Genomic DNA, 23,733 nt, shown 5'->3' with positions numbered 1-23,733 from the left:
GTGGCTATATCCTTGAAGGTCCAACACTTTTACTGCAGTAAAATGAGCTAAATGCTTAAATTAATATCTGCTGTTAACTAGGAATTGGACAATTAATGGCATTTTAAGTATTAATTTTGTGAAGTGTAAATGTGGCCATTTGGTTTTAACAATACTTACTTTTCACCTGTCCTAATCCTGAAGCATCTACAGGTAGGAGGCTAGTGTCAAATGACCAAGCTAAGAGTATATTTTAACACTGGGGCAGAAATGTTTATCAGGTTTCCACTGAATCAACTACAGCTTATTCAAACAATACAATATCAAAACTTCACCACTTGCTCCCAAACCCAAAGGTGCTAGAGATCGGGAAGACTTTCTTACTGCAAGCCTGGGTCAGGTGAAGAACTTGCAGCCCCCTTCTTCTCAATCGTGGTCTCCACAATTAGCGCGGTTTCTTCGTAAGTCTGGATTTGGTCCGCTGAAAATGTTTCAATGGACTCAACCACTTCCACTTTTTCATAAGTCACAGAGCCGGGCAAGTTCTTTTCCAACTGGCTGCTTCTTTTGTCTGTGTGCTTCTTATCTCGTTCCTTGCTGGCTCCTGCCTTTAGATGTGGAACTGGGGCCTGTCCAGAAGGCCCTGGTGGGGGAATTTGATTAGTCATCCCCATACCTTTAGAAGGGTCCCCGGTTTTTTCTTCTGTCTTTTTTCCATCTTTGATTTCTCTTCCACTCTCTTTATCTTCTAAAACTTGCCTGTCTTTAGCAGCAGCCTCTTTGCCAGCCGGTTCTCCTTTCCCATTTGAGCACGTGGGTTCTGGCACTCCAGGCTGGGCCTCCACTCCCTTGCCGTTGGATATCTGGTCACCATCGATGGAAACCACAATCCCACCTTTAGCAGGGATGGATGAGCCACAAAAGCTGGGGTCTATATAATTGGCATCCCCCGTAACAAGGACATAACTTCCTTTGTTGTAGAGATCTGCTTGGGGTTCAGATATTTCAGGGCTTTTCACCCTTTCTCTCACCATGTTACACAGTTTATCGCAAGCTTTGCTTATTTGAGCACCATCAGGAATGTCCTGGCGATTTGCTTCTTGTTCCGGAATTCCTAATTCTTCAAGTTCCAGGTCTGGCTTGGAAGTGCTCTCTTTTTGAATTCCTGGTTGCTCCCCATCCAAGCCTTCCAGGATGTGGGGGAATACTTTGTCCCCTGAAGTTTTATCCATTTTGTCTTTAGCTGTGATCTCCTTTATTCTTGAAACTTTCTTTTGTCTTGGTTTTGCTGTGGCGATGTCCTGGATAGCCCGAGTGATATCTAAAACAAAAGCCAAAAAATTGAATGTAGGTGACTGGAAAAGAAAGTGAAGCAACTCACTTTTAAATGCATACTGAACTAATCCCCCAGGTCCAGGACAACTATGTAGATTTCTTCTGTGGGGAATTTATTTGTTCAGTACTTCTGTTGGAATTAGCAAAGGGCTGCCTTTAGGTAACAACTAACAACAACATCCCAGAGTGACCATTTCCTCTACTGAAGTTCTGAGGGTAGACGCATACTGCGTCTTCCTTACCCAGATGGAATGAAAGGCCATGTAACAATTCTGTAAAAATCAAAGCTCAAATCATTGACAATCAATTCTCTAATGTTCAGTCTTCAACAGTCCTATCATCAATACCGATCCCTTACTCCAGCCATAACGAGGAGCCCAATTTCTAATTGTTGCAATTGCCAACATGCTGACTCTGACTTCTAGGACATCAATGATTGAAATGTGTTTCACGACCGGACTTCAAGTGTTTGGTGGTAGCAAAATATGGTGCCGATGCCCATGGGCAACAGCAGTGCTTCTTCAGGATCAAAAAATATTGAGAAAGGGGATCTGAGGGGACATTACCTTTCCCGCTAGGGGGTGGACTGGATGAGGCTCTATAACTCTGCATGAAGAGTGTGACAGGTGTCCCAACTATAGCCGAATTCAACCTAGAGGAGAAAGTGAGAAAGGGTCCCATTTCCATCCCCATTTCTTAATTGAAAAGAATAACTCAGTTTTCCCAGGCAGCTAAGAGGGAGGCCACTTGGCTGTAGCAACTCAGGGTGGTGTCAGAAGTGGAGGGAGCTACAGGGACAGCAGGTGGCAAGTCCCCTCTGTCCGGCCCTTCCTTGGCCACCAGTGTTCTCTAGCTCAGGCCTGGATCATGGGACCTGGCTTTCTTCTTTCACTCACAGAGAAGATGAGTCTCGCCACCCTGGCCCCTTTGCCACACTGGTTAAAGTTTATTCTATGAGCTAAAGTTTTCTATAATAGGCATATATGTGTTTCCAAGGGCAGCAAAATATAGAGATTTTAATAATAGTATTAATATTTGATCAGCACTTTCCCTATGCCAAGTAATAATACTAATGTTGGTATTTGTTACTGTTATAGCATTGGGCTAGATAAAAAGTAATCAGGTTGGACACAGTCCATATCTCACATAGGGCTCTCAGTCTTGCTGGGAGAGAGAACAGGTATTGAATCCCCCATTTAACAGAAGAGGAAACTGAGGCACAGAAAAGTGAAGTGACTTGTCCACGGTCACACAGCAGATATGTTGTCTCGTGCTCTCCCAAGCACTTAATACAGTGAGTGATTGACTGAAGTAAAAGAACTGCAGTTAGAAACCAGGTCTCCTAACTTCCAGGCCTGTGATCTTGCCACTAGAGCCCACCTGGTTTTTGACCTTCTTGCTGTAGTTCAAGTTTGGGGTTTATTTAAATTCTTGCCTTTAATCTATCTAATACTAGAAAGGAGTCACGTATTCTGTTGCCACAGAAATGTAGTGATTGGGAGATGCATAGCTCTTTCTTCAGGGCTACACTTCTAGCAAGGAATATTTTAGGCTCCACGGTTTGGTCTTTTCCACTGCAGACTTGCTAGTTTCTTTTGAGCGCAAACTGTGGAGCCTAAAATATTCCTTGCTAGAAGTGTAGCCCTGAAGAAAGAGCTGTACATCCACAGTAGGACTACACCCAGAGGATCATCAACCCTCTCTAAAGAGGGTCGCCGTCACAACGTTTACATAATCCTGTAAAACACTGTCAATCGGTGAAGTTTACCCAAGATTACATTCTGTCTACAGACCGGAATCAGCCACTGGTGGAGCTGCAGATTCTAAAATAACAAGCGCCCATTCCCCTCCAACAATTACAAGCACTTTCTCTCCACTGGCCATACCTGTGATCTTCATTCTCAATGATGTGCCTGTAGCGTTCCAGTTCGTTTTCTAGAGACTGCTGGTACGATGCCAGTTGGCGGCAGTCACTGGAACACTTTTCCAAGGTTCTTTCGGCATCTTCGATCCCTTTCCTCAGAGTTTCGATCTGCTCGTTGTAAAGCTGGATCTCATCATCATAGTTCTCATGGGTGTTTCTAATAGCTTGTTCCAGCACTGTAGTCTGTTGGATAAAGACACATTCCAGAGAAAAGCCATCACATGAGTGAACCACAGAGCTCATTCCACCTCCTAGAAAATCTGTTCATGGTTACTGCATTCTTTTCTCCCATGGCACCATTTGGAATCTCTCAGCCACGGATAAAGATTAAAATAAGAAGCAGTCTGCAGCACACTACATTAGATAGCTAAAGAAAATAGACAAATGAGAAACACATACAAAAAAGTCTAAATACCACTAACCCACTTAAATGGAGAAAGGAGAAAAGCACTTTCCATCTTTTCCTCAAGGATACTTACCAGAAAATGATTTTTTTGGTTTTCAATCATCTCTCAGTTTCTGAGTGCTAAAGTGACACGTTTATGTGTGTATGTGTGTGTAGGGATACAAATGGGTGTGTACACACGGACCCAAACTTTAGCATGATCCACTAGCTGATTTACAAGTAACTAGGAATAATAGTTAAGCCAAGCAAATAGTGCAAGTGAAGTCAAAATGGTTTTCTATCACTGTTACCTCCCTGGGAGAGGGCAAACTGATCAAAAATAAAATCTTCATTGACTTGTAAATTTTGCCTATTTACAATTTAAAATGATACACACTTTTTCCATGCTCTATGGAGTCCTCACTAAATGCTATAACAACAGGATTCATCCCCCTACCCCTGTCAAGAAGAGCTCCCTGGGTAGTCTAAAAGGAGAGACACCCTGAGGATGAGGCCAGCAGTGGCCTGTGAGTCACGTTTGAGTGGAGGTTAAAGAGAACAAACATTTGGCATCTCTCAAGTGCCCACTCAGCTCCGTCAGGAGAAGAAATCCCCACCCACCCTCTGTGGCTTAAAAGGCAAGGAATTTGCTTCTCCATTTACATAGGTTTGCTGCACAGCCCTGGAGCATCTTGAGAGATGGAAGCAACAGCCTCCACCAATGACAAGAGGCAGCATGTCAGAACCTGGAAAGACAAGATCTGTGTTTAGTGAGGGAGAAGAAAAGGGATAAAGAAAAAGCCCAACTGGGGAAGAGAGAAAGAGAGAGGGAGAGAGAGAACAGATGCTACGTTTTTTTTTTTATGATTTTGGTCTGTGGAAAAAGAGGAAAAATCAAGGGCATCTGTAAGCAGTGGAAGGCAGAATAAGAACGAAGCTGGAAAGATGAAAAAATACCTCATTTGATGCCATGGAACATAAAGTTACCACATGGCTACATACCTCGGCCTGTAGCTTGGATTTCTGTGTTTGTAACTGAGCCAGAATACTTTTATACTCCTCTAGGTGACTCTGCAGGATAGGAATTCTCCTTTCAGCAATCAGCTTCTCCTGAAGCAAAAGAAGAACACATTAACTTGATATTCAAAACTTGTCTACAGAATTGAAAAAGTGAGATTCAGTGGTTTCAAAAATGGAAAAGAAAAAAACCTACCGAAATCAGGTTTATTCTATTAAGTCTTTATTCCCTAATGAACGAAATAAATGAAAATCTGAACTGTGGGATAGTGCCTGGGTGAGAGAAGAGATGCCTCTCTGCTATTGTCGACCTGTCCTTTGAAACTGGAAGAAAAGCTTCTCCCTGATGAGATTTAAAAATAAATTCTGGGTAGGACCTGAACTGGTACAGTCCTAAAGTAAGAAATGTGTCAGATTTCTTCCAAAACACTTCAAGGGAGAGAACCAGAGGACAGGAAAGGAAACCAAGGCTCATTAGGAGCTGGGGTTTGGCGTGATGGTTACTGGATGGCAACACTCTGAAAGGTGAAGAAAGCGACTCATTTCACAGCTGCCACAACCTGATTTCAAAACATTCTCATATTGGCACTTTGTTAGCAAAACTAGGTGCTGGCATTGGAAGGTTTGGCTCAAATGATTAGAAAATCATGGAAGGTAAAAACTGACGGTTTGAGCTTTGAGCTCACATAAAACCCTAAAACCTACATGGTATTTCCTGGACCATTCCTTGGAGGGAGGAGGGACAAAGTGACAGAACAAACAGAGTTTGGAAAGAGGAGCACTGCCTCGAGCACGGAGGTCTCATCTTGGCACTGAGTGGTGCCATGCAGCCTGGAACCATTGCCCTCTGAGAACTGAAGCAACCTGGGGGGGGGTGGCTATTTCCCCAACTGTGCTTCCCTGGGGATCCCTGCTCAAAATTGGACTAGATTTCTTACCTCACTGATCCCAAAGGAGAGAGTGGAAACACAAGGGGTGGTCTGAATGATCTGCTGTAAGACACTGACATAGGTCTGAATTTCCAAGAGATTCTGTAGGGGAATAAAGCCATTTTCATTAATTATTATTATGGTACTTAAGTGCTTACTATGTGCCAAGCACTGTGCAAAGCCTTGGGGTAGATACAAGATAATCCGGTTGGATGCAGTCCCTATCCCACATGGTCCTCAGAGGACAGGTAGTCCCTATTTTACAGATGAAGAAACTGAGGCACAGAGAAGTGAAGTGACTTGCCCAAGGTCACACAGCAAATGGCAGAGCCAGAATCAGAACTCGGGTCCTCTGGTTTTTGCTAAATGCTTATTATTTGCCAACCACTGTACTGAGCGCTGGGGTAAATACAAGATAATCAGGCCCTCATGGACTCAGGTCTATATAGGAGGGAGGATAGGTATTGAATCCACATTTTGCATATGAAGGAATTAAGGCATAGAGAAGTTAAGTGACTTGCCCAAGGTCACATAGCAGTAAATAGCAGAACTGGGATGAGAGTCTAGGTCTTCTGATTCCCAGGCCCAGGCTCTTTCCACTAGGCCAGCTGGAGTGCTTTCAGTCAGACAATATATACCCCAAACAAAGTAAAAGAGTAGGCCCTCAGACATTGGTTTACCAATTTGCTTCCTGTGATTTTAAGGCTAGTCAGGGTCAGCCCAAAGCTCTGGGGTTCGAGCTGGAACCAAACCGTTGGATCCTCTGAACTGGAAGCTCGATGTGAGCAGTAGATGGGTCTACTGTGTTATACTGTATTCTCCATAACGCTTAGTACAGTGCTCTTTACACAGTAAGCATTCAATAAATACTACTCATTGATCCTCAGTGGGACCTATATTCATCATGAACAGCAGAGCTCATGGGTTTGGTTGGGGCCCAGAAAATCTATCAATCAGGGGTCCTTACCGAGCTCCTACCGAGTGCAAAAAGGCACTGCCCTAAAGCATTCCCCATCCTTAAGAAGATAACAATTTAAGAGAAACCCCCAAACAAACCAATTTGGGGCCCAGATTCTGCCAGGGCATCCTCGACCACATCATGATTTGAAACTCCCACCGGTAGGGCCCAGAACCAACCCAGACTCTCTAAGGATCATATGTTCTGGCATAGCCCAGACTAACAAGGTTCATCGACCATGAGCCCGCACCCCCAGAAGTAGGATGGCTACTGATGGCCTTCATGGCTATTGGACAGATGGGTAAGGACCCTATCAAAATGACATCATAGGCATCATTTCTCTGATGCATCCCAATCTTTCCCCACCAGAAACAGATCCAACTCTGACCTCAGCCCCTTGACTATCCTTCCCCCCAAACACACACGCAGCATGGGAAATAGCAGTTCAATGGCAATCCATGGCTTATTTCGAGTTCCTGTTTGGTATCAAACTAAGGGACGGAGTCCGACCCAATTTGCTTGTATCCACCCCAGCGCTTAGTACAGTGCCTGGCACATAGCAAGCGCTTAACAAATCCAATAATTATGATTAATCATCCCCTGCCCTGGCAGGAGCCCACAGGCCCATAGCCTCCATTAGCCACCACACACCCACCACACTATCCCAATTGAACAAGGACCCTGAAGCACTGATTGACTCAACAGCGCAAAGGGATTTCTCTCTCTTAACCTATGTGATTTGTAACAATTCTAAATAGGACTGAACAAAAAGGAATGTGATCAGTCATCCCCAAATTAGAGGAGACCATCACACAATGCCTTCTCTAGTCCTCCAAACTGAACAGAGTCCTGTTTTCGGTCCTGGCCACCACTGGTGAGGTGGAGGAAGCATCTCAGCAGTAAGTGAGACGAGAAGCAGCCTCTAACGGTGGCTGCACCCAATGGTTGCTTCTCTTCTTACCTTCCCCTTCCCCTATTGTTCTCCACAACAATGACAGAGAGAGAGAGATCACGTGTGTGTGTGTGTTTGCGCGTGCGCACACGGGCGCACACTGTAGGTAGGCTCATGCCTGTGTGACCAAGCATGTTTGTGTCTAGGGGAGGAGTAGTTTTTTTTCCTTTCTTCACTTCCCTCTTCTCTCTTTGCTTCTCTCTCCCCCTTCCGCCTTTTCTCTCCTCTGCCAATCCATATATAATAATGTTGGTATTTGTTAAATGCTTATTATGTGCCGAGCACTGTTCTAAGCACTGGGGTAGACACAAGGGAATCGGGTTGTCCCACGTGGGGCTCACAGTCTTAATCCCCATTTTACAGATGAGGTAACTGAGGCACCGAGAAGTTAAGTGACTTGCCCACAGTCACACAGCTGACAAGTGGTGGATCCAGGATTCGAACTCATGACCTCTGACTCCAAAGCCCGTGCTCTTTCCACTGAGCCACGCTGCTTATATTTGGATTATTCATCCCACCCCACCTGGATGTCCACCCTCTTCCTGATCCCACTTTGAATATAATGAATTGGTTACCTTCCTGTACCTGTCCTTGGTTGCATTAATATCATCCTGCAGAAACTGAGATTCGATCTGAAGCTCCAGGTTTTGTAGCAAGGCCCCATCTGCTTCCTGAAATGCAAAGAAAGAGAAATCATTTTGCACTGATTCTAGAGCTCTGGAGATGGAGGGACCCTTCAAGATAACCAAGGTTCCAACCTGGCAAAAATCAATCTGATGTTAGAAATCTAGGATTCTAATGCAATATGCTGTTTATTTTCCCATTTCAAGAAATGAATATATGTAATGTGGAAGACAGCAAAGAATGAGTATCACTGTGTAGCTGTTTTAACATGTCCATTTCTGTAGATATGGGGTAAAACTGCAAGGTAAAGGAAAATGTTGGTTACCATTCTATTTTTGATCATCACTCAAAACCTTAGGAGTTTGTTAATTTCCTGGGAAAGAGACTACAGAATCACAAAAAGTTAGGGTTGCTAAGTACTTTGAGAAGTGATATAGTCCATCCCCGTTTCCTACTCCCTTCCTGATATCTGGGAACATATCTTATTTGTAAAGGACTCCACAGAAGGTGATTCCCGAAACAGTTCAGTGTTTAATCACTTTCATTCTCGGAAGTTCTCCATGTCCATTTTAAATTTCCCAAACTGCAGCTGAAGCTAATTTTTCAATAAATATGGTGGCTTTTTCCAACCACCTTACCAAAGCCTGAGATCGGTTCCCTTCATTTTGTCATTGCCTTTTGTATTTTTCTTTGGTCTTCCTTATGTGTCTGTCACCAACCACTCCCGTCTCTCCTCATTCTTAGATTGGGAGCGAGAGCCCGTGTCCGCCTCATTCATATATTTCTTTCCCAGAGTTTAGTATAATGCCTTATAGTAAATGCTTGGTAAATACAATTACTAGTACTACTTATTCTATCACGTCTTATAGACCTGGCCATTGCACTGCTTCCAGATTCCACCTCCATCCAAGTCCCTTACCACATTCCCTTGTTCACTCCTTCCTCTGTTTGAAAAAGACCCTGAGGCAAAAGTGGAATTATAACTAAGCTTACTAGGCCCAGGCCTAGACTGGCCTATAGTGCTTAGGTAGTCTGAGAGACTGTCAACAGCCCCAGTCTGAACTGAGCTCTGCAAACTCTCTACTACAATCCTTTCCTATTCTTACACATGGGGAGAATAGGACACATTTTGGGGTACCACTCTGCCACCAGTAAAGCCTCTGGAAGAATTTATTCAAGTCCCATTTTTTGCTAGGTGATGCTAGGTGATGCTGGGGGAGAGCCTTGTCCTCCACTCCTCTTCTTCCTCAGAGGCTGGAATGGGTACTTTCTGGTCATTTCTACAGGTTTCTGGTAGAGCCATCATGATACATTAAAACCACACTAGAAGCCTCCAGAAAATATGTGGAGTGATGCCAATGGGCCTTTTTGTGGCATGGCCTGAATGGCAACGATGAGACCAGTTGTTGCCAACACATCAGGAGGCAACAGGGGAGGGTCCTGCCGGCAAAGCCCAGGGGTCACGGACACAGCCTGGGGGGAATGTTGGCAGGGAGACAGGCTCACACTGGAACGGCCTGGGCCGGGGGAGAAAAGAAATCTGGATGACAGTTGGGTTTAGTTACATCTGAATGTGTCTGTTGTCTCGATTCCCATCCCTCTTCTCCCCACACTCCCTCATCTTCCTCAGTCTATCTCCTTTTCCCTCCTCTCTCCCCTGCTCCTTTCCTCTGACCCCACATGGCTATTTGTGTTTTTCTCACTCTGTATCTGTTCAGTTCTGGTGAACATCCCCCAAAGCACCACCCCCAAAAAGCCCTCCACCAAGAACAGACAACCATCTAGTCACCTAACTTGGGGTGATATGTTGGGCCAGGGAAGCGCTCCAGTTTTTAAATTTCATTTTTCTCACTAGCTTAGAGACTGCTATTTTTTTTATCCCATTCCTGGGCAGCACAACAAAGCCTGAAGCAACAGTAAAGAACAGTAAAGTCCTTCCAGGATAGAGCTTCATCTTGAGCTCAAGATTTGAATGTTGTTCGATTCGGGATTGACACTGGAATCGGGCCATGTGGAGTAACTAAGTGTCAAGCGTTCACTTTAGCTCCTTGTGCCATTTGGAAATGTTGGAAAAAGTAAAACTAAGAGAAACACTTGTTCTCTGTTGTATGAGACCTATAAAAATAAACCTGAAATCTTCATAATGGACAAATTAATGAATTTTACAAAAGGACCTGGATAAATACTCCCCAAATTTCATTTCTAAACCCCCCCAACTCCTACCTCTTCATAACCGACAACCACCTTTGGTAGTGGCCTTGTAATTTAGCCAAGGTCTGAATTATTTTAGACGAAGACTCCAGGCTGTGCCTCTTCATTTTTATGCAAGTTGGCTGCACTCCCTCTGCCAGGAAAACCAGAGTGATGGGAGCAGTTGTGAACAATGACTGCATTCCCTACAGAGGGATATGAAGCAGCAGCAGCAGGAGGCAAGGAAGCCCTGCGGCTCCTCTGCAACTTGGCTGGCTAGTCTTTATGCTGCTTTATGCCGCCTGGGGTTTTGCGGGGCACTGTAAACTCCTTGATGGTAGGGATCATATCTACCATCTCTTTGTTTGTCATTCTTCCAGGTGCTTAGTACAGTGCTCTGAGCAGAATAAGCACTCAGTAAAGACTGTAGATGGGTTGACTGATTGAGGTGGGACTAAGGCCTCCCCACCCATAGTCACCTCTTCCTTCACTGGGAGCAGGAAATCAACTTTGGATGGCCATGTGAGGACAAGATTGACTCCAGCCAATAGGGGACATAAAGAATTGGTTTTATAAATCCCAATCTAATTTATGTGCTTGTCCTAACAAAGATATGGAGGGGGAAGAGAGATAGAAACACAGAAATTAGGATGAGGGACAGAGGTTAAAGGAGGAAGACAAACAATAATCTGTATCTCAAAGTGGCACCTTATCCACTGTAAAGAAATCAGACAATTCAGCCTTTTAGTCCAGTGCTACTCTCCAATAGGTATCAGTGGGTGTGGGTGCAATAAACATACCTTATTAAGGCGTTCAAGGGTTTCTTTTAATAAGAGCTGATAGTCACATTCATTTTGATACCTGCAAAAATGATTTAAAAAAAACAGTTATGGTTTTAAATCACTGAGCAATGCTCATACACTGTGTATTCAGAAGTCTCAATCTTATGGGAATCAAATCTCTCAAAATTTCAATAACAAAGCTTTCTTAATGTCTGCATTCTCCACTAGTTTTTTCCAAATAAAACCAAAAAATGCCTGACAACACTGTCCTCTTCCAGAAGAATCAAAGGCTTGGACCCATTATTTCATCGGGTCACATGAAGCTCCTACTTTCATTTCTGTTCTCCCTGACTCTTTTCTCTATACCTCTTTCCTCTACTCTTTCACCTCTCTCTCCTGGCCCCCTCTCCACCCCTCTCTTTCCTCTGGTCCTTCCTGAGGGAGGGGTGCTGCTTTCTTCACAGACCACTCTCCTCCGTACTGAGCCCAGACATTCCTTTCACAAGTGAGGAAATAGGGGGACTCAATTTCTCATTTTCCTTAAGAAAGGAGGCCTCTTAGGTCATTTTCCTTTTGGTCAGGGCCGCCCCATCAAAGAGCACAGGGAAGGATGGCTCAGGGCATATGTTCCCTTTGGGGCAGTCCATGCCGGTACATGGGCAGAGCCAAGCTGCAGTCAGGACAGTGTGACTATACCACCACACACATTCACAGATAGCAAATCCTTGCAGTGAAATTCCAAAGGTTTACAACATCTTCATTACCATGATCTATGACACGGTCCAGATAGCTGAAGGAATCCTTAAGTGGATTCCCACTTCTTTTTACATACCACAGCTCTGCCTTGTAAGAAGATAGGAAAGATGTGTAGGTGTTTCTCTAGCCTTTGTGACAGCATGCGCATCTCACTTTCAAGTTGGGAACCTCCTCATTTTTAACTAGCCTCTGACTTCGACTAACCAGAAACTTCCCAGGTCCGCACTGGGGCTCAAGACAGAAATCCCGCTTGCTGTGGGTGGCCTTCCTAACCTGTCGGGAGCAGTGCTTTTCTTCACTGTGCCTTTCCAAAGTGGAACTCAGTTCTTTAACCTGCCCTGGCTCTGGCCTTTTCAAACTGAGACCTCGTGGCACACCCGACCCATGTTTGGTGGAACTGCCAAAGGGGCCTCACCATCCTCCCCTCAGCTCCCACTGGGACAACCGGCACAAGTTTATAGCCCCCGGTTCCCCTTCAACTATCTGCTCCCTCTGCCATGGTTCCCCACGGGGATTCTCTCCTGACAAACATATGGTAACAACCGGACATCTCTGGGAGCCGCAGGCTTAACAGCGGAGCCCCCCACCCCCACGGGCCAACCGCCATGCTTACTTGTTGCGGAACTCATCCAGTGAGCACTGGGCATCCTTGCCCTCGCGTTCCAGCTTGGTGCGGTCATGGGCCAGCTCCTTCACCCGCTGGTGATTCAACTCTATCTGCTCAGCAAAGGCCTCTTCCAGCCCCGCCAGGTCATCCAGGCGCCGGAAGGTCTCCAGCTGCTTGCGGAAGATGGCGTTGCGCTGCTCCAGCCCCCGGGCCCAGTTTATGTAGTTGGCAAACTGTTCATTGAGTTCCTGCAGGTTCTCCAGGCCCTGAGCCTGGGTCAGGCCACTCAGCTCAGCCGGGGGCTGTGGCTCATCAAAGATGTCCGAGCGCTCATACTTCTCCTTTCGGGTCTCATGCAGGTAGCTGCTCCTGTACATGGTGCGGACTGCCGGCCGGTGAGGCTTCCGACGGCCTCCTCCCCGAGCTTCCTCCCTGGCCCCTCCGAGAGGGGTTGGTCTCCTTCGGTCAAATTTTGGCTGGAAGTTCGGCTCCCCTCTCCCCAGTCACTCGCTGATGACGTTGGGGCTCTTGCTGATCTGTTCTAGGGCATCGAGAGCCGGCCTGGGGCAGCCCACTAAATAAAATCCACAAGCCCCCACGTCACTCTTCTCTGCCTTTCCAGAGCTGGCTCAGCAGTTTGGAGATCTGGCTCGGTTCCTCCCTCTACCATTGTCTCCCATGGGAATGATAAAAGACAGAGAGGGGCCTGGATCTTGCCTGGCTGGACAGAAAGGGCTCAGTTCAAAGCTTTGATCAATAGGTTTTCATTTTGTGTTTGTTTAGGGTGCAAACTCTTTTGTTGCGAGACAAGCCATGTGGGAAACAAGACAGCCATGCTTTCCTTTTGAATGGTTTAATTGTTCTAGAATTGGGACTGAATACAGTGGCAGTGTGGAAAGCATGAGGTCTCTCAGTAACTCCTACCAGGGAAGAACCTCACTCTTCTTCATTCTTTTCTGCCCCTACATAAGGGGCAAATTTCTCAGGGCCTCTCCTCAATGTTTGGAGTCGGAAGGCCAAGGAATCAATCCACACTACAATGGATGGCACTGTGGCCACCTCCAAGGGAAAGACTCTCTTCTTGCACTGCCTTGCAAAGTCCTTGTATAACCGATCTTTTTAAAAATCATTTTTATGTTTAGTCCTGGGAGAACTTTTTTTTTATCATTCTCTAACACTGACGATGACAAAGGAAACTGATCTAACCATGATGTGCACCCAACTAACATCCTTTACCCAAAATCAGACAACATGTTATGTGGGAGAATTGAGGTTTCAGAAGGGGGGTTCAACCGTATACATCTCTGTACTTCCAACAGTTTTCCAGAGACTGAGAATATGCTGGAAGTCAGGAAATTCTCAAATCTCCTACTCCAATCCAGCCCACACATTTCGGTCCTCTAACACCAGCCTACTCACTGTATCAATCTCATCTTTTTAACTGCTGAGCCCTGCTCTCGTCCTACCTCTGGCCTGGAACTCTCTCCACCTTAATATACCGACAAATCACCATTTGCCCCACCTTCAAAGCCTTATTAAAATCATACCTCCTTCAAGAGGCCTTCCATGACTAAACCCTGACTTTCCCTGTTTGCCCTTTCTTTGGTCTCATCTAAGCACTTGGGTCTGTAACCTTTAAGCACTGATTTTCAACCCACACCACTTATGTACATATTCACCTGCAGTGTATTTTAACGTCTGTATCCCCCTGTAAACCATAATCTCCAGGAGGGCAGGAATCCTATCTACCAACTCCATTGTATTTTACTCTCTCAAGTGCTCAGTTCAGTGCTCTTCACAGTGCTCAATAAATACCATTGACTGATTGAGACCTTGCCATTGACCTCCTATGCGACTTTGTTCAAATCACCTCTTTGCTTCATATGTAAGACAGAATTAAAAATACTTACGTTCTGCTAGCTTTATGGAGATAGTTGACTCATCTTAAACGAATACTCCTAGATACTGTTCTTAAATCTACTGATAGAGAATAGTGAAGATGGTCTCTCAATAATATGTCTCCCCTTCCCAACTCTCTCAGATTTAGAAATTAATTTCTTCATATGTGTGGTAATAAAACATTGCATTTCCCATGTATATTGTGAACCCCATCTTTAGCCACAATAACCCATGTTGAAAGATCCATCTTTTTCGCATGAGATCATTTAATACAGCTTTCTCTTTCAAGTGGCAGGATAGTGAGTTGGATAAAAGGGGAAAAGTCTATCGTAGTTCATAGTCTTTTCAAAATGTTATCGCTAATTGTTGTTTTTATTTTTTAAAAAAGTACTTGGGTCTAGATGCCAAATACATAATGTTTTCAGAATGGCAATATCAGAGTTTTGAAAAAAAATTAAAAAAACTGATCATGAATGATGTCCACATCCCCCACTAGATTGCAAGCTCCTGTTGGCAGGGATCATTATAGACTTTCGAGCTCAATAAACACTATCAATTGACCGGTTGAAAACCAAATCAGATTTAGAAGAGACATTACTTTTCTTTAAAAGCCCTGCTTCGGTCTTGTCCAAACTCCGTGGGTTAGTCTAAATCTTCACTATTTCCCTATTTTAGCCCATTTAAATATTTGTTCCCCGAAATCAACAGCACTTTGGCTTAAAAATCAGCTTAAAATTAGCGAATTAAAGTCAGCTCATTAATTTTTTTTCCTGTTTCAGAAAGTCTATTCTTCGGTTCAACTAAGAAGCATCCTCTTTATTTTAGGTAACATAAAATCCATCAAAATCTAGTTTTCCGTAAACATGTGTAATGGCCAGACTATTGGGAATTATCCTTTTGGGATTTCATTCTCGCAATAGACAGCGTGCGGTGCCTTCAACAATGCCCAGCGCTGCCACCCGAGGGCAGTGGAGCTTTTAGAATAAACATGCAGCCAAAAGGCGCTTGGAAACCGGAGAATAAAGGTTGGCGACCAACGAAATCCTGAAATCCAACTGAAATGTCTGCCCTTCAGAGGGAACTAACAGCTGATGGGCCAGCCACCCAGAGAAGCACCATGGCTCACTGGAAAGAGCCCAGGCTTGGGAGTCAGAGGTTACCGGTTCGAATCCCAGCTCTGCCACTTGTCAGCTGGGTGACTGTGGGCAAGTCACTGCACTTCTCTAGGCCTCAGTTCCCTCCTCTGGAAAATGGGGCTGAAGACTGGGAAACTCACGTGGGACAGCCTGATTACCTGTATCTCCCCCAGTGCTTAGAACAGTGCTCTGCACATAGTAAGCGCTCAACGAATACCAACATTATTATTATTACTCTGCATCCAGTAAACACTCAACGGTTTGATCGCCATCCATAGAGTGCAAGGACAGTAAAGGTAAAGGAGGAGGGAAAGTTCACCTTTCCCCTATTCTTCTATTCTACGCTTTCTCTTGCGACTCTGGTCACAAGCTCTGCCTCCCTGAGCAAAATAGGGCTGTGTCAGAAGAGTAGAACAGTAGTAGCACTGCTCAAACAGTAGTACGCTGACCCACGTCCCATTCCAAAATGGAGGATGCCCACTGCCATGCATGGGGTGGGCCCGGTCTCCCCTGGGCAAGAGACACAGACCATTAGCCCACTTCCTTGTTAGCTGCCACAAAGGATATCTCTGCAGGCTTCCGACAGGGCACTCTCCTCCCACACTGAGGGAAGGAATTGGCTCGATATATTTTACATGCTGTTTAACTGGCCAACTATTATTTCTAGGTCACACAAAGTGAGCCCTTCCCCAGACAACTGGGATTGGATTGGCCGGTGTGCTGGTGCTGTTCCATCATTTTCCCCAAACGTTAATGAACTCACTGTATCCAGAGTAGCACCAGAGAAGCACCCATCATTTACTGGCCTAGCAAACCCCGCCATAAAGGCTGCATTTGAGATGTCTCCTCCAAAGCTATAATTTCTCAAAAATTGAGAGCTTGGATTCAGGCTAGTCATTTATGCTCTGTACTTATATATTGAAGACATCGTCTTTAGGAAAACTAAGTTCTGTCAGTCTGACATGAGATCAGAATTGCTCTCTCTGCTGAAATGCATTTATTTGCAGTCACAAGTTGTTGGGCTTCTCATCAGACCACAACTGGCCTGTTGTCATGCCCACTTTCTGGAAATGGCAACAGGGGATTCGAAAATAGGTCTCCTGGGGGCCGCCCAAGGTGAAGGGACATTGTGCGTGAATGTGTGGATAACTGTTCTATCATTCTGAAGAGAATGTATATAAAAGGTTTGTTGTTGTTTTGTTATTTTTTAATGGTATTTGTTAAGTGCTTACTGTGTGTCAGGCTGGGTAGATACAAGCTAATCAGGCTGGACACAGTCCATATCCCACATAGGGTTCAGTCTTAATCCCCACTTGACAGATGAGGTCATCGTGGCACAAAGAGGTTAAGCGACTTTCCTAAATTTACACTGCAGACAAGAGGCTGAGCCGGGATTAGAACCCAGTTCCCCTGACTCGCAGGCCTATGCTCTTTCCACTAAACCATGCTACTTCCAAGTGTCTAAACATGGCCAAAACAACAATCTCCTCTTCACTGAACACATGCAAAAAGAGTAGTAGGACACCCATCTTCTCTAGCTCTTTACGTACTCCAGGCAGCACTGGATCCTTCATCCATAATAGGCAGCTGGACAAAACCCTGGGACTTGATAATCCTTTTATCCTCCCATCCCCAGGACAGATCCCGGAACAACCCAAATCCCCAGGGCTTTCCCAGGCTGAACCTCAACCATTACCCCAAATGTTTTCTGGTCAAGAGCCAAAACAAGAGCAGATGGAACTTCCTAACTGCCCCCACGCTGATCTAACCGTAGGGTTCAGTGCCCAGATATGCCAACTGGCCCCTCTGCCTAGCTCCATTTTTCCAGTACCCACACCACGCTATGTGATGCTCAGATGGGCACCCGATGGGGTTTCAACGCTTCCACTCTTTCCCCTTTCTGTAATTCATTTTATGTTTTAGTTATTATTTTAATCTCCATCTCACCTGTGGACTGAGAGCTCCTTGTGGGCAGGGATCATGTCTACCAACTGTACTGTATATGTACTTCTCCAAGCACTTAGAACAGTGCTCTGCACAGAGTAAGCATTCAAATACCACTGACTGACTGATTGGGGGAGCAAATCTAAGAGAAGGGAAAGTGGAGCCATGACTTACTGGCTCGCAACCATCAGCCAAAGCAGGTAGAGCTGGGCCTGGGCAATTTCAGTATAGCAGAATCACCCCACCATAACTGGCTGACCAATCTTTTACTCTCAGGCAGGGAGAAGGTGCCTTCAACACGAGGAAACGCCCCCTTTAACAAACAGGGTAGACTGATCGAGATTTAGATATATATATATATGCTTCCTTTTTGAAGAAGATCACTTATGGAAAGAACGTATAATAATAATAAAGGTATTTATTAAGCACTTACTATATGTCAAGCACTGTTCTAAGCACTGGGGTAATCAGGTTGTGCCACGTGGGGCTCACAGTCTTAATCCCCATTTTACAGATGAGGTAACTGAGGCACAGAGAGGTTAAGTGACTTGCCCAAAGTGATACAGCTCATAAGTGGCAGAGCCTGTTTGTGTGTTTGTGTGCGTGGCTGAAAAGACCACTGTGTGAGCCACACACCCTACCACATTATTTTCACTCAAAAGCAGCAGTGTGGATAGAGCATGGGCCTGGGAGTCAGAAGGACCTGGATTCTAATCCCAGTTCTACCACTTGGCTGCTGTGTGACCTTGGGCTTTACTTCTGTGCCTAAGTTATCTCATCTGTCAAATGGGAACAATGAACCCCAAGTGGGACATGGACTGTGTCCAAACTAATTAGCTTGTATCTAGGGAAACAGTGTGGTTCAGTGGAAAGAGCCCGGGTTTGGGAGTCAGAGGTCATGGGTTCGAATCCCGGCCCTGCCACTTGTCAGCTGTGTGACTGTGGGCAAGTCATTTTAACTTCTCTGTACCTCGGTTACCTCAAGTGTAAAATTGGGATGAAGACTGTGAGCCTCAGGTGGGACAACCTGATTACTCTGTATCTACCCCAGCTCTTAGAACAGTGCTTGGCACATAGTAAGCGCTTAACAAATACCACATTATTATTATTATTACCTCAACACTTAGGATGATGCCTGGGCACAGAGTAGGTGCTTAGTATTCCAATTATCATTGCTGGTGGAAAGGACACAGGCCTGGTAGTCAAGAGACCTGGATTTGAGCCGCAGCTCTGCCACTGGCCTACCTTGTGACCTTCGGCATGCCGTAACCTCTCTGGGCATCATTTTCCTCAAGTGTAAAATGGGGACTATGTTCAATCTCATCACCATCATCATTATTGGTTTTTATTGAGCACTTACTGTGTGCAAAGCACTGTACTAAGCGCTTGGGAGAGTACAACAGAGTTGGTATATACGTTCCCAGCCAGCAATGCGCTTACAGTCTAGAGATCTCATAACACTGCATCTACCCCCACGCTTAATAAATGCCATTAATCATTTTAAAGAAGAATGAGCATGCTGAAGAATTCCTTCCCTTCCATTAAGGAATTCAAATCTCTCAGTCAAGTGTGCCTTGGGATTTTCAAAAGGGCCATATCAAGAGGTAGGAAAGAGCTAGGCCACAAGAATATTTGAAATAAATTTCCACAGAACTCATTTTCAATATTCACATATCAACTTACAAGGTGTAGTCTTTCCAAGATCATTTTCCAATTTTCCTCTTCTCTACTCGTCATTCACCCATTCGCATCGACACTAAACTGAGCCAGAGGCAGAACGTGTTGGTGGGGAGCGATAAAGGCAACCAGAAATTTCTGCTACCCTATCAATGGCCCTGGGCCATCGTTCAGAAACCACCAGCCTGATGCTATCCTGTCAGCAGCTCCTCTCTGAGGTCCCTCTCACTGCACAGGGCAGTAAAGATGATAAAAGGAGATAATCCAATTAAAAACAAAAGCAATGCCATTACTCAATTCAACCACATTGTCTTTTGGATCTAAAGACACATATGCTCACTCATATGTGAGCTCTGCCACTTGTCTGCTGCGCGACCTCAGGCAAGTCACTTTGCTTCTCTGTTCCTCAGTTACCTCATTTGTAAAAAAAAAAAATGGGGGGGATTAAGAATGTGAGCCCCATGTGGGACATGGACTGTGTCCAACTTTACATCTCCCCTATATGTGCCTAGCACATAGTAAGCACTTAAATACCATAAAAATAATGTAGCCAAATAAAAATATGACTAGAGTTCTTACACAGAGCACCTCCGTCATTTGCCCACTGCGGATGCCTGTAGCTGCTGGTGACAGGGCCTGGTACAGGCCACGGAGAGTAGCACGAACACACTACCATGTTTCTGTTGCATCTGAAACCTTCTCATACATTAAGGCGAGATCTGCGGGTGTTACGCTTGTCCAGATGGTCACATGGCAGGCTTGGGCATGTCCCATACATCTCCCCTGTGGATCTGAAAGGCACGTTTGGGAGGGGTTCAGCCGCAGCAGCAGCACCACAAATTGCAGCTAATGGGAGTGATTCACTGCCGGCAGAGAATAAGGGAGGGGAAGAGAGAGAATCTGCTCTCTTCTCTGCAGGCCACATGGTGTTTGGTGCCCTCAGAAGCTCCGGTGCAAAAACTGACTTTAAAAAAACACCAATTCCAAGGAAAGGAAATTGCGAATGCACCCTTGATTGTAATGGTTCTGGCCAAGTCCTCTCCTAAAGTCAAAAGGTTCACAGCTGCTCTGTTCTATCTTGCAAAACAAGTCTTTAAGTGTATCCTTTAGGGGCTGCACCGCCAACACTGGTTTTCAGTTTTAAGGACTTTTTTTTCTCCTTCAACAAAACACAGCACTTCAACCCGCACAGAAGGTTAGTCAGAACGTGAGACTAGTCTGTAAGTCAGGAATCGACATCTTTCACCTAGCCATTACAAGCAGTCAATGTTCCTTGTTTGGAGCAGTGGTTCTAAAAGCAGAGAGGGTCTGTTTTTATCATGCAGTTAGCTATTATCTGCAGAAGGTCTGCTGATTCAGCCAAGAACAGCAAGAACAGTAGTCTGCTGTGTGAAATGGATGAAAGTGTCTGAGGAGCCAGAAAAGAAGAAAACACAGCTGAGATTCTTGACACCAAAGGGACAAAGACAGGCCAGAAGCCCCCTCACACTAGCAAGGAAGGACACACTAAAAAGGAGTCCTCCACCAACTCCTCTTCCTTCCCTCAATATTTCCCACATAAACCCTAAGGTTTTAACTGATTTTAATCCAGGTTCTTCCTGCAACACTGTAGGAATTTTTTTGAAATGAAAAACAAAAATAACTCAGAACAAATAATTTATTAAAAAGAAAGACTTCTCATACCAAAAGAGTATGTTTAAGTCTTTCAGTTTATCTCTTTGGTCCTCATAGTTGAAATGAAACTATATTTTTAAGAAAACAAGGCTGTCTGAAGTTAGAGAAGAGATGAGATTGCATTACCCTCTTGATTTTCCTAAATTCTCATATTCTGTGGAATAGCCGCACTCCTCTTTAGAACAGCACATCCCCTTAGGGTGGCCACTGGAGGACACCAGACACCTCTATGCCAACCCCAAAGCAACAGATGTACATAGTTACATACACGGCATGAGTTATATAAATAATGGTATTTATTGAGCGCTTATTGTGAGCAGAGCAGTGGACTAGCAAGCAAATTGAACTGGATACAGCCCCTGTCCTACATGAAGCTTACAGTCTCAATCTCCATTTTACAAACGAAGTAACGGAGGCATAGAGAAGTGAAGTGACTTGCCCCAATTACATAGTACAGCGCTCTGCATACAGTAAACGCTCAAATAAATAGGATCGATCGATACAGCACAACAGAGTCAGTAGACATGTTCCCTGCCCACAGTAAACATTATGGCTCTATAACAACACAGGAAAAAGTTTTCTGTGGAAATTTGCCTAGTCTAGAGAATGTCCAACCAGTGGGAATGGGGGAGAATCCCCTGGGCCCCAACTCTGCTCCAAAATCACCGTGCTCCCTCTCAGCTCCCTGTAAAGACGGCCGCCCCTTCTGAGCTCCAGAAAATAAAAATACTAACAGCATCCTAGACCATAGCCCTAAGGGACACGGGATGTACAGTCTGAAAGCCGGACTAGTAGCCACCCTTGATTTTGCCGGCCCCTAATTCCTTTTCAGCCACCACGTAGGAACTCCACTTGGAGACATGATATGAGAGGTGTGTTTAGACAATTAAGCCTAGGGAGAAAAATGCATTTTGTTTTCATGGTCTAACTTAATATTATGAGGAAAAGCTTCAAAACAGAAATCTGTCAATCTTGAGGAGTCAGTCTTCAGCCTCAACGATTGGTTATGGTTGCGGGCTTAAAAAAAACACAAAATCTGTTCACTTTAATTGGCATAAGAGACTCAGATCAAATAAAAGCCCCAAACCAAACTGATAAAAGATCTCTACCCAAAGGAATTTTTTGCTTTATTATTAGTATTAATAATGATAATAATAGTTGTGGTATTTAAGCACTTATGTGCCAGGCACTGTATTAAGCTCTGGGGTAGATACAAGCAAATTGGGTTGGACAAAGTCCCTGCCCCACATGAAGCTCACAGTCTCAATCCCCACTTTACATATGAGGTAACTGAGGCATAGAGAAGTGAAGTGACTTGCCCCAGGCCTCACAGCAAATGGTGGAGCCAGGGTTAGAACCGATGACCCTCTGACTCCCAGGCCCGTGTGCTCTATCCACTACACCATGTTGCTCCGCTATGGAAGAATGTCGCTCACTGTGTCCTGGAGGTTAGCTACCTAGAGAGCTCAAGAAGAAAAAAGATCCTCAAATATATGAAAGAGATTTTTCCTTCCCTCTTGATCTTAAAATCAACATGGCCTTCAGAAGACTGCTCCACTTGACTGTGTGTTGCAAGAGAAGGACACAAAGTTCCACACCCAGCTAGGGTAGCCAGCCTTCCGAGCCGTTTCAATCAACGGTATTTGTTGAATGCTTACTGTGTGCAGAGCACTCTACTAAGCGCTTGGGAGAGTACAACACGATGGAGTTGGTCGACACATTCCCTGCCTGCAAGGAGCTAATCAGCATCACCTTTGTATGAAGTGCAGCGTGGCTCAGTGGAAAGAGCCCAGGCTTGGGAGTCAGAGGTCGTGGGTTCTAATCCCAGCTCCTCCACTTGTCAGCTGTGTGACTTTGGGCAAGTGACTTTGACTTCTCTATGCCTCAGTTACCTCATCTGTAAAATGGGGCTGAAGACTGTGAGCCCCACGTGGGACAACCTGATTACCTTGTATCCCCCTCAGGCGCTTAGAACAGTGCTAGGTACATAGTAAGCGCTTAACAAAGTAAAAGAAAAATGCACTCAACAACCAATGGCAGCCAAGATATCCCCCAGCACAGTCTCAGGACAGTCGGTTCACCAGCATCCAAGCCAAGTTCAAGACAGTGCCACTCTCCTGGGTGGGGCATGGGAGAAGCCTGGAGGTCAGCAGGACAACCAAACAACTGCGGCACAGGACACACACAATCCACAAATGCAAAATTTTCTGTTTTCCAAACACATCAAAGCACGATCCCAAACAGTGCAACATAGCACGCTGCATCAATCATCATTCTGATTTTCTTATGCTTTTTTTAATGGTATTTGTTAAACACCATGCGTCAAACACTGTTCTGAGTACTGGGGTAGATGCAAGTGAATGAGGTTGGACACAGTCCCTGTTCTGTATCTTTATATAGTCAATCTTTCCTCTTGTAACAGTCACCCACCTCCCACCATCCTTACAGGAACAAAGTCTTGTTCACCCTTTATTGTATTCTTTCCCAGTGCTTAGTACAGTGCCCTGCATTCATTCATTCAATTGTATTTGAGCATTACTGTGTGCAGAGCACTGTACTAAGCGCTTGGAATGTACAATTCGTCAACAGATAGAGACAATCCCTGCCCAATAACAGACTGTACTCAGTAGCTACTCATTTAACACAACTGAATGAAACCAGTGACTTTTTTAATAGTATTTGTTAAGTGTTTACTATGGGCTAGGTACTGTACTAAGCACCAGGGTAGATTCATTCAATCGTATTTATTGAGCATTTACTGTGTGCAGAGCACTGTACTAAGCGCTTGCAAAGTACAATTCGGCAACAGAGACAATCCCTACCCATCAACAGGCTCACAGTCTAGAACAGAGGTTAATCAGGTTGAACACAGTCCCTGTCCCACATAGGGCTCACCATTTTAATCCTTATTTTATAGATGAGGTAATTGAGGCACGGAGAAGTTAGTTGACTTGCCTAAGGTCAC

At 44.9% G+C, this 23,733-nt stretch overlaps 1 protein-coding gene across 1 annotated transcript; it reads right to left on the bottom strand.

Annotated features, from left to right (window-relative positions):
* Window positions 1–261: 261 nt before the first annotated feature.
* BFSP1 (beaded filament structural protein 1) lies at window positions 262–15,476 on the bottom strand. Its single transcript, XM_001515374.6, has 8 exons — window positions 12,445–15,476; window positions 11,094–11,154; window positions 8,055–8,150; window positions 5,579–5,671; window positions 4,626–4,733; window positions 3,201–3,421; window positions 1,881–1,966; window positions 262–1,300 (listed from the first exon to the last, which is right to left on the bottom strand). Exons 1-8 carry the CDS (start codon window positions 12,813–12,815, stop codon window positions 360–362), a joined length of 1,977 nt encoding a protein of 658 aa, XP_001515424.2. The 5' UTR covers window positions 12,816–15,476; the 3' UTR covers window positions 262–359.
* Between the last annotated feature and the right edge of the window lie 8,257 nt (window positions 15,477–23,733).

This window comes from Ornithorhynchus anatinus, chromosome 9 (genome assembly GCF_004115215.2).
Source record: "Ornithorhynchus anatinus isolate Pmale09 chromosome 9, mOrnAna1.pri.v4, whole genome shotgun sequence".
Taxonomy (NCBI): domain Eukaryota; kingdom Metazoa; phylum Chordata; class Mammalia; order Monotremata; family Ornithorhynchidae; genus Ornithorhynchus; species Ornithorhynchus anatinus.
The sequence above is the reverse complement of the archived record's forward strand: the minus strand, read 5'-3'. Positions and strand labels throughout refer to the sequence as shown.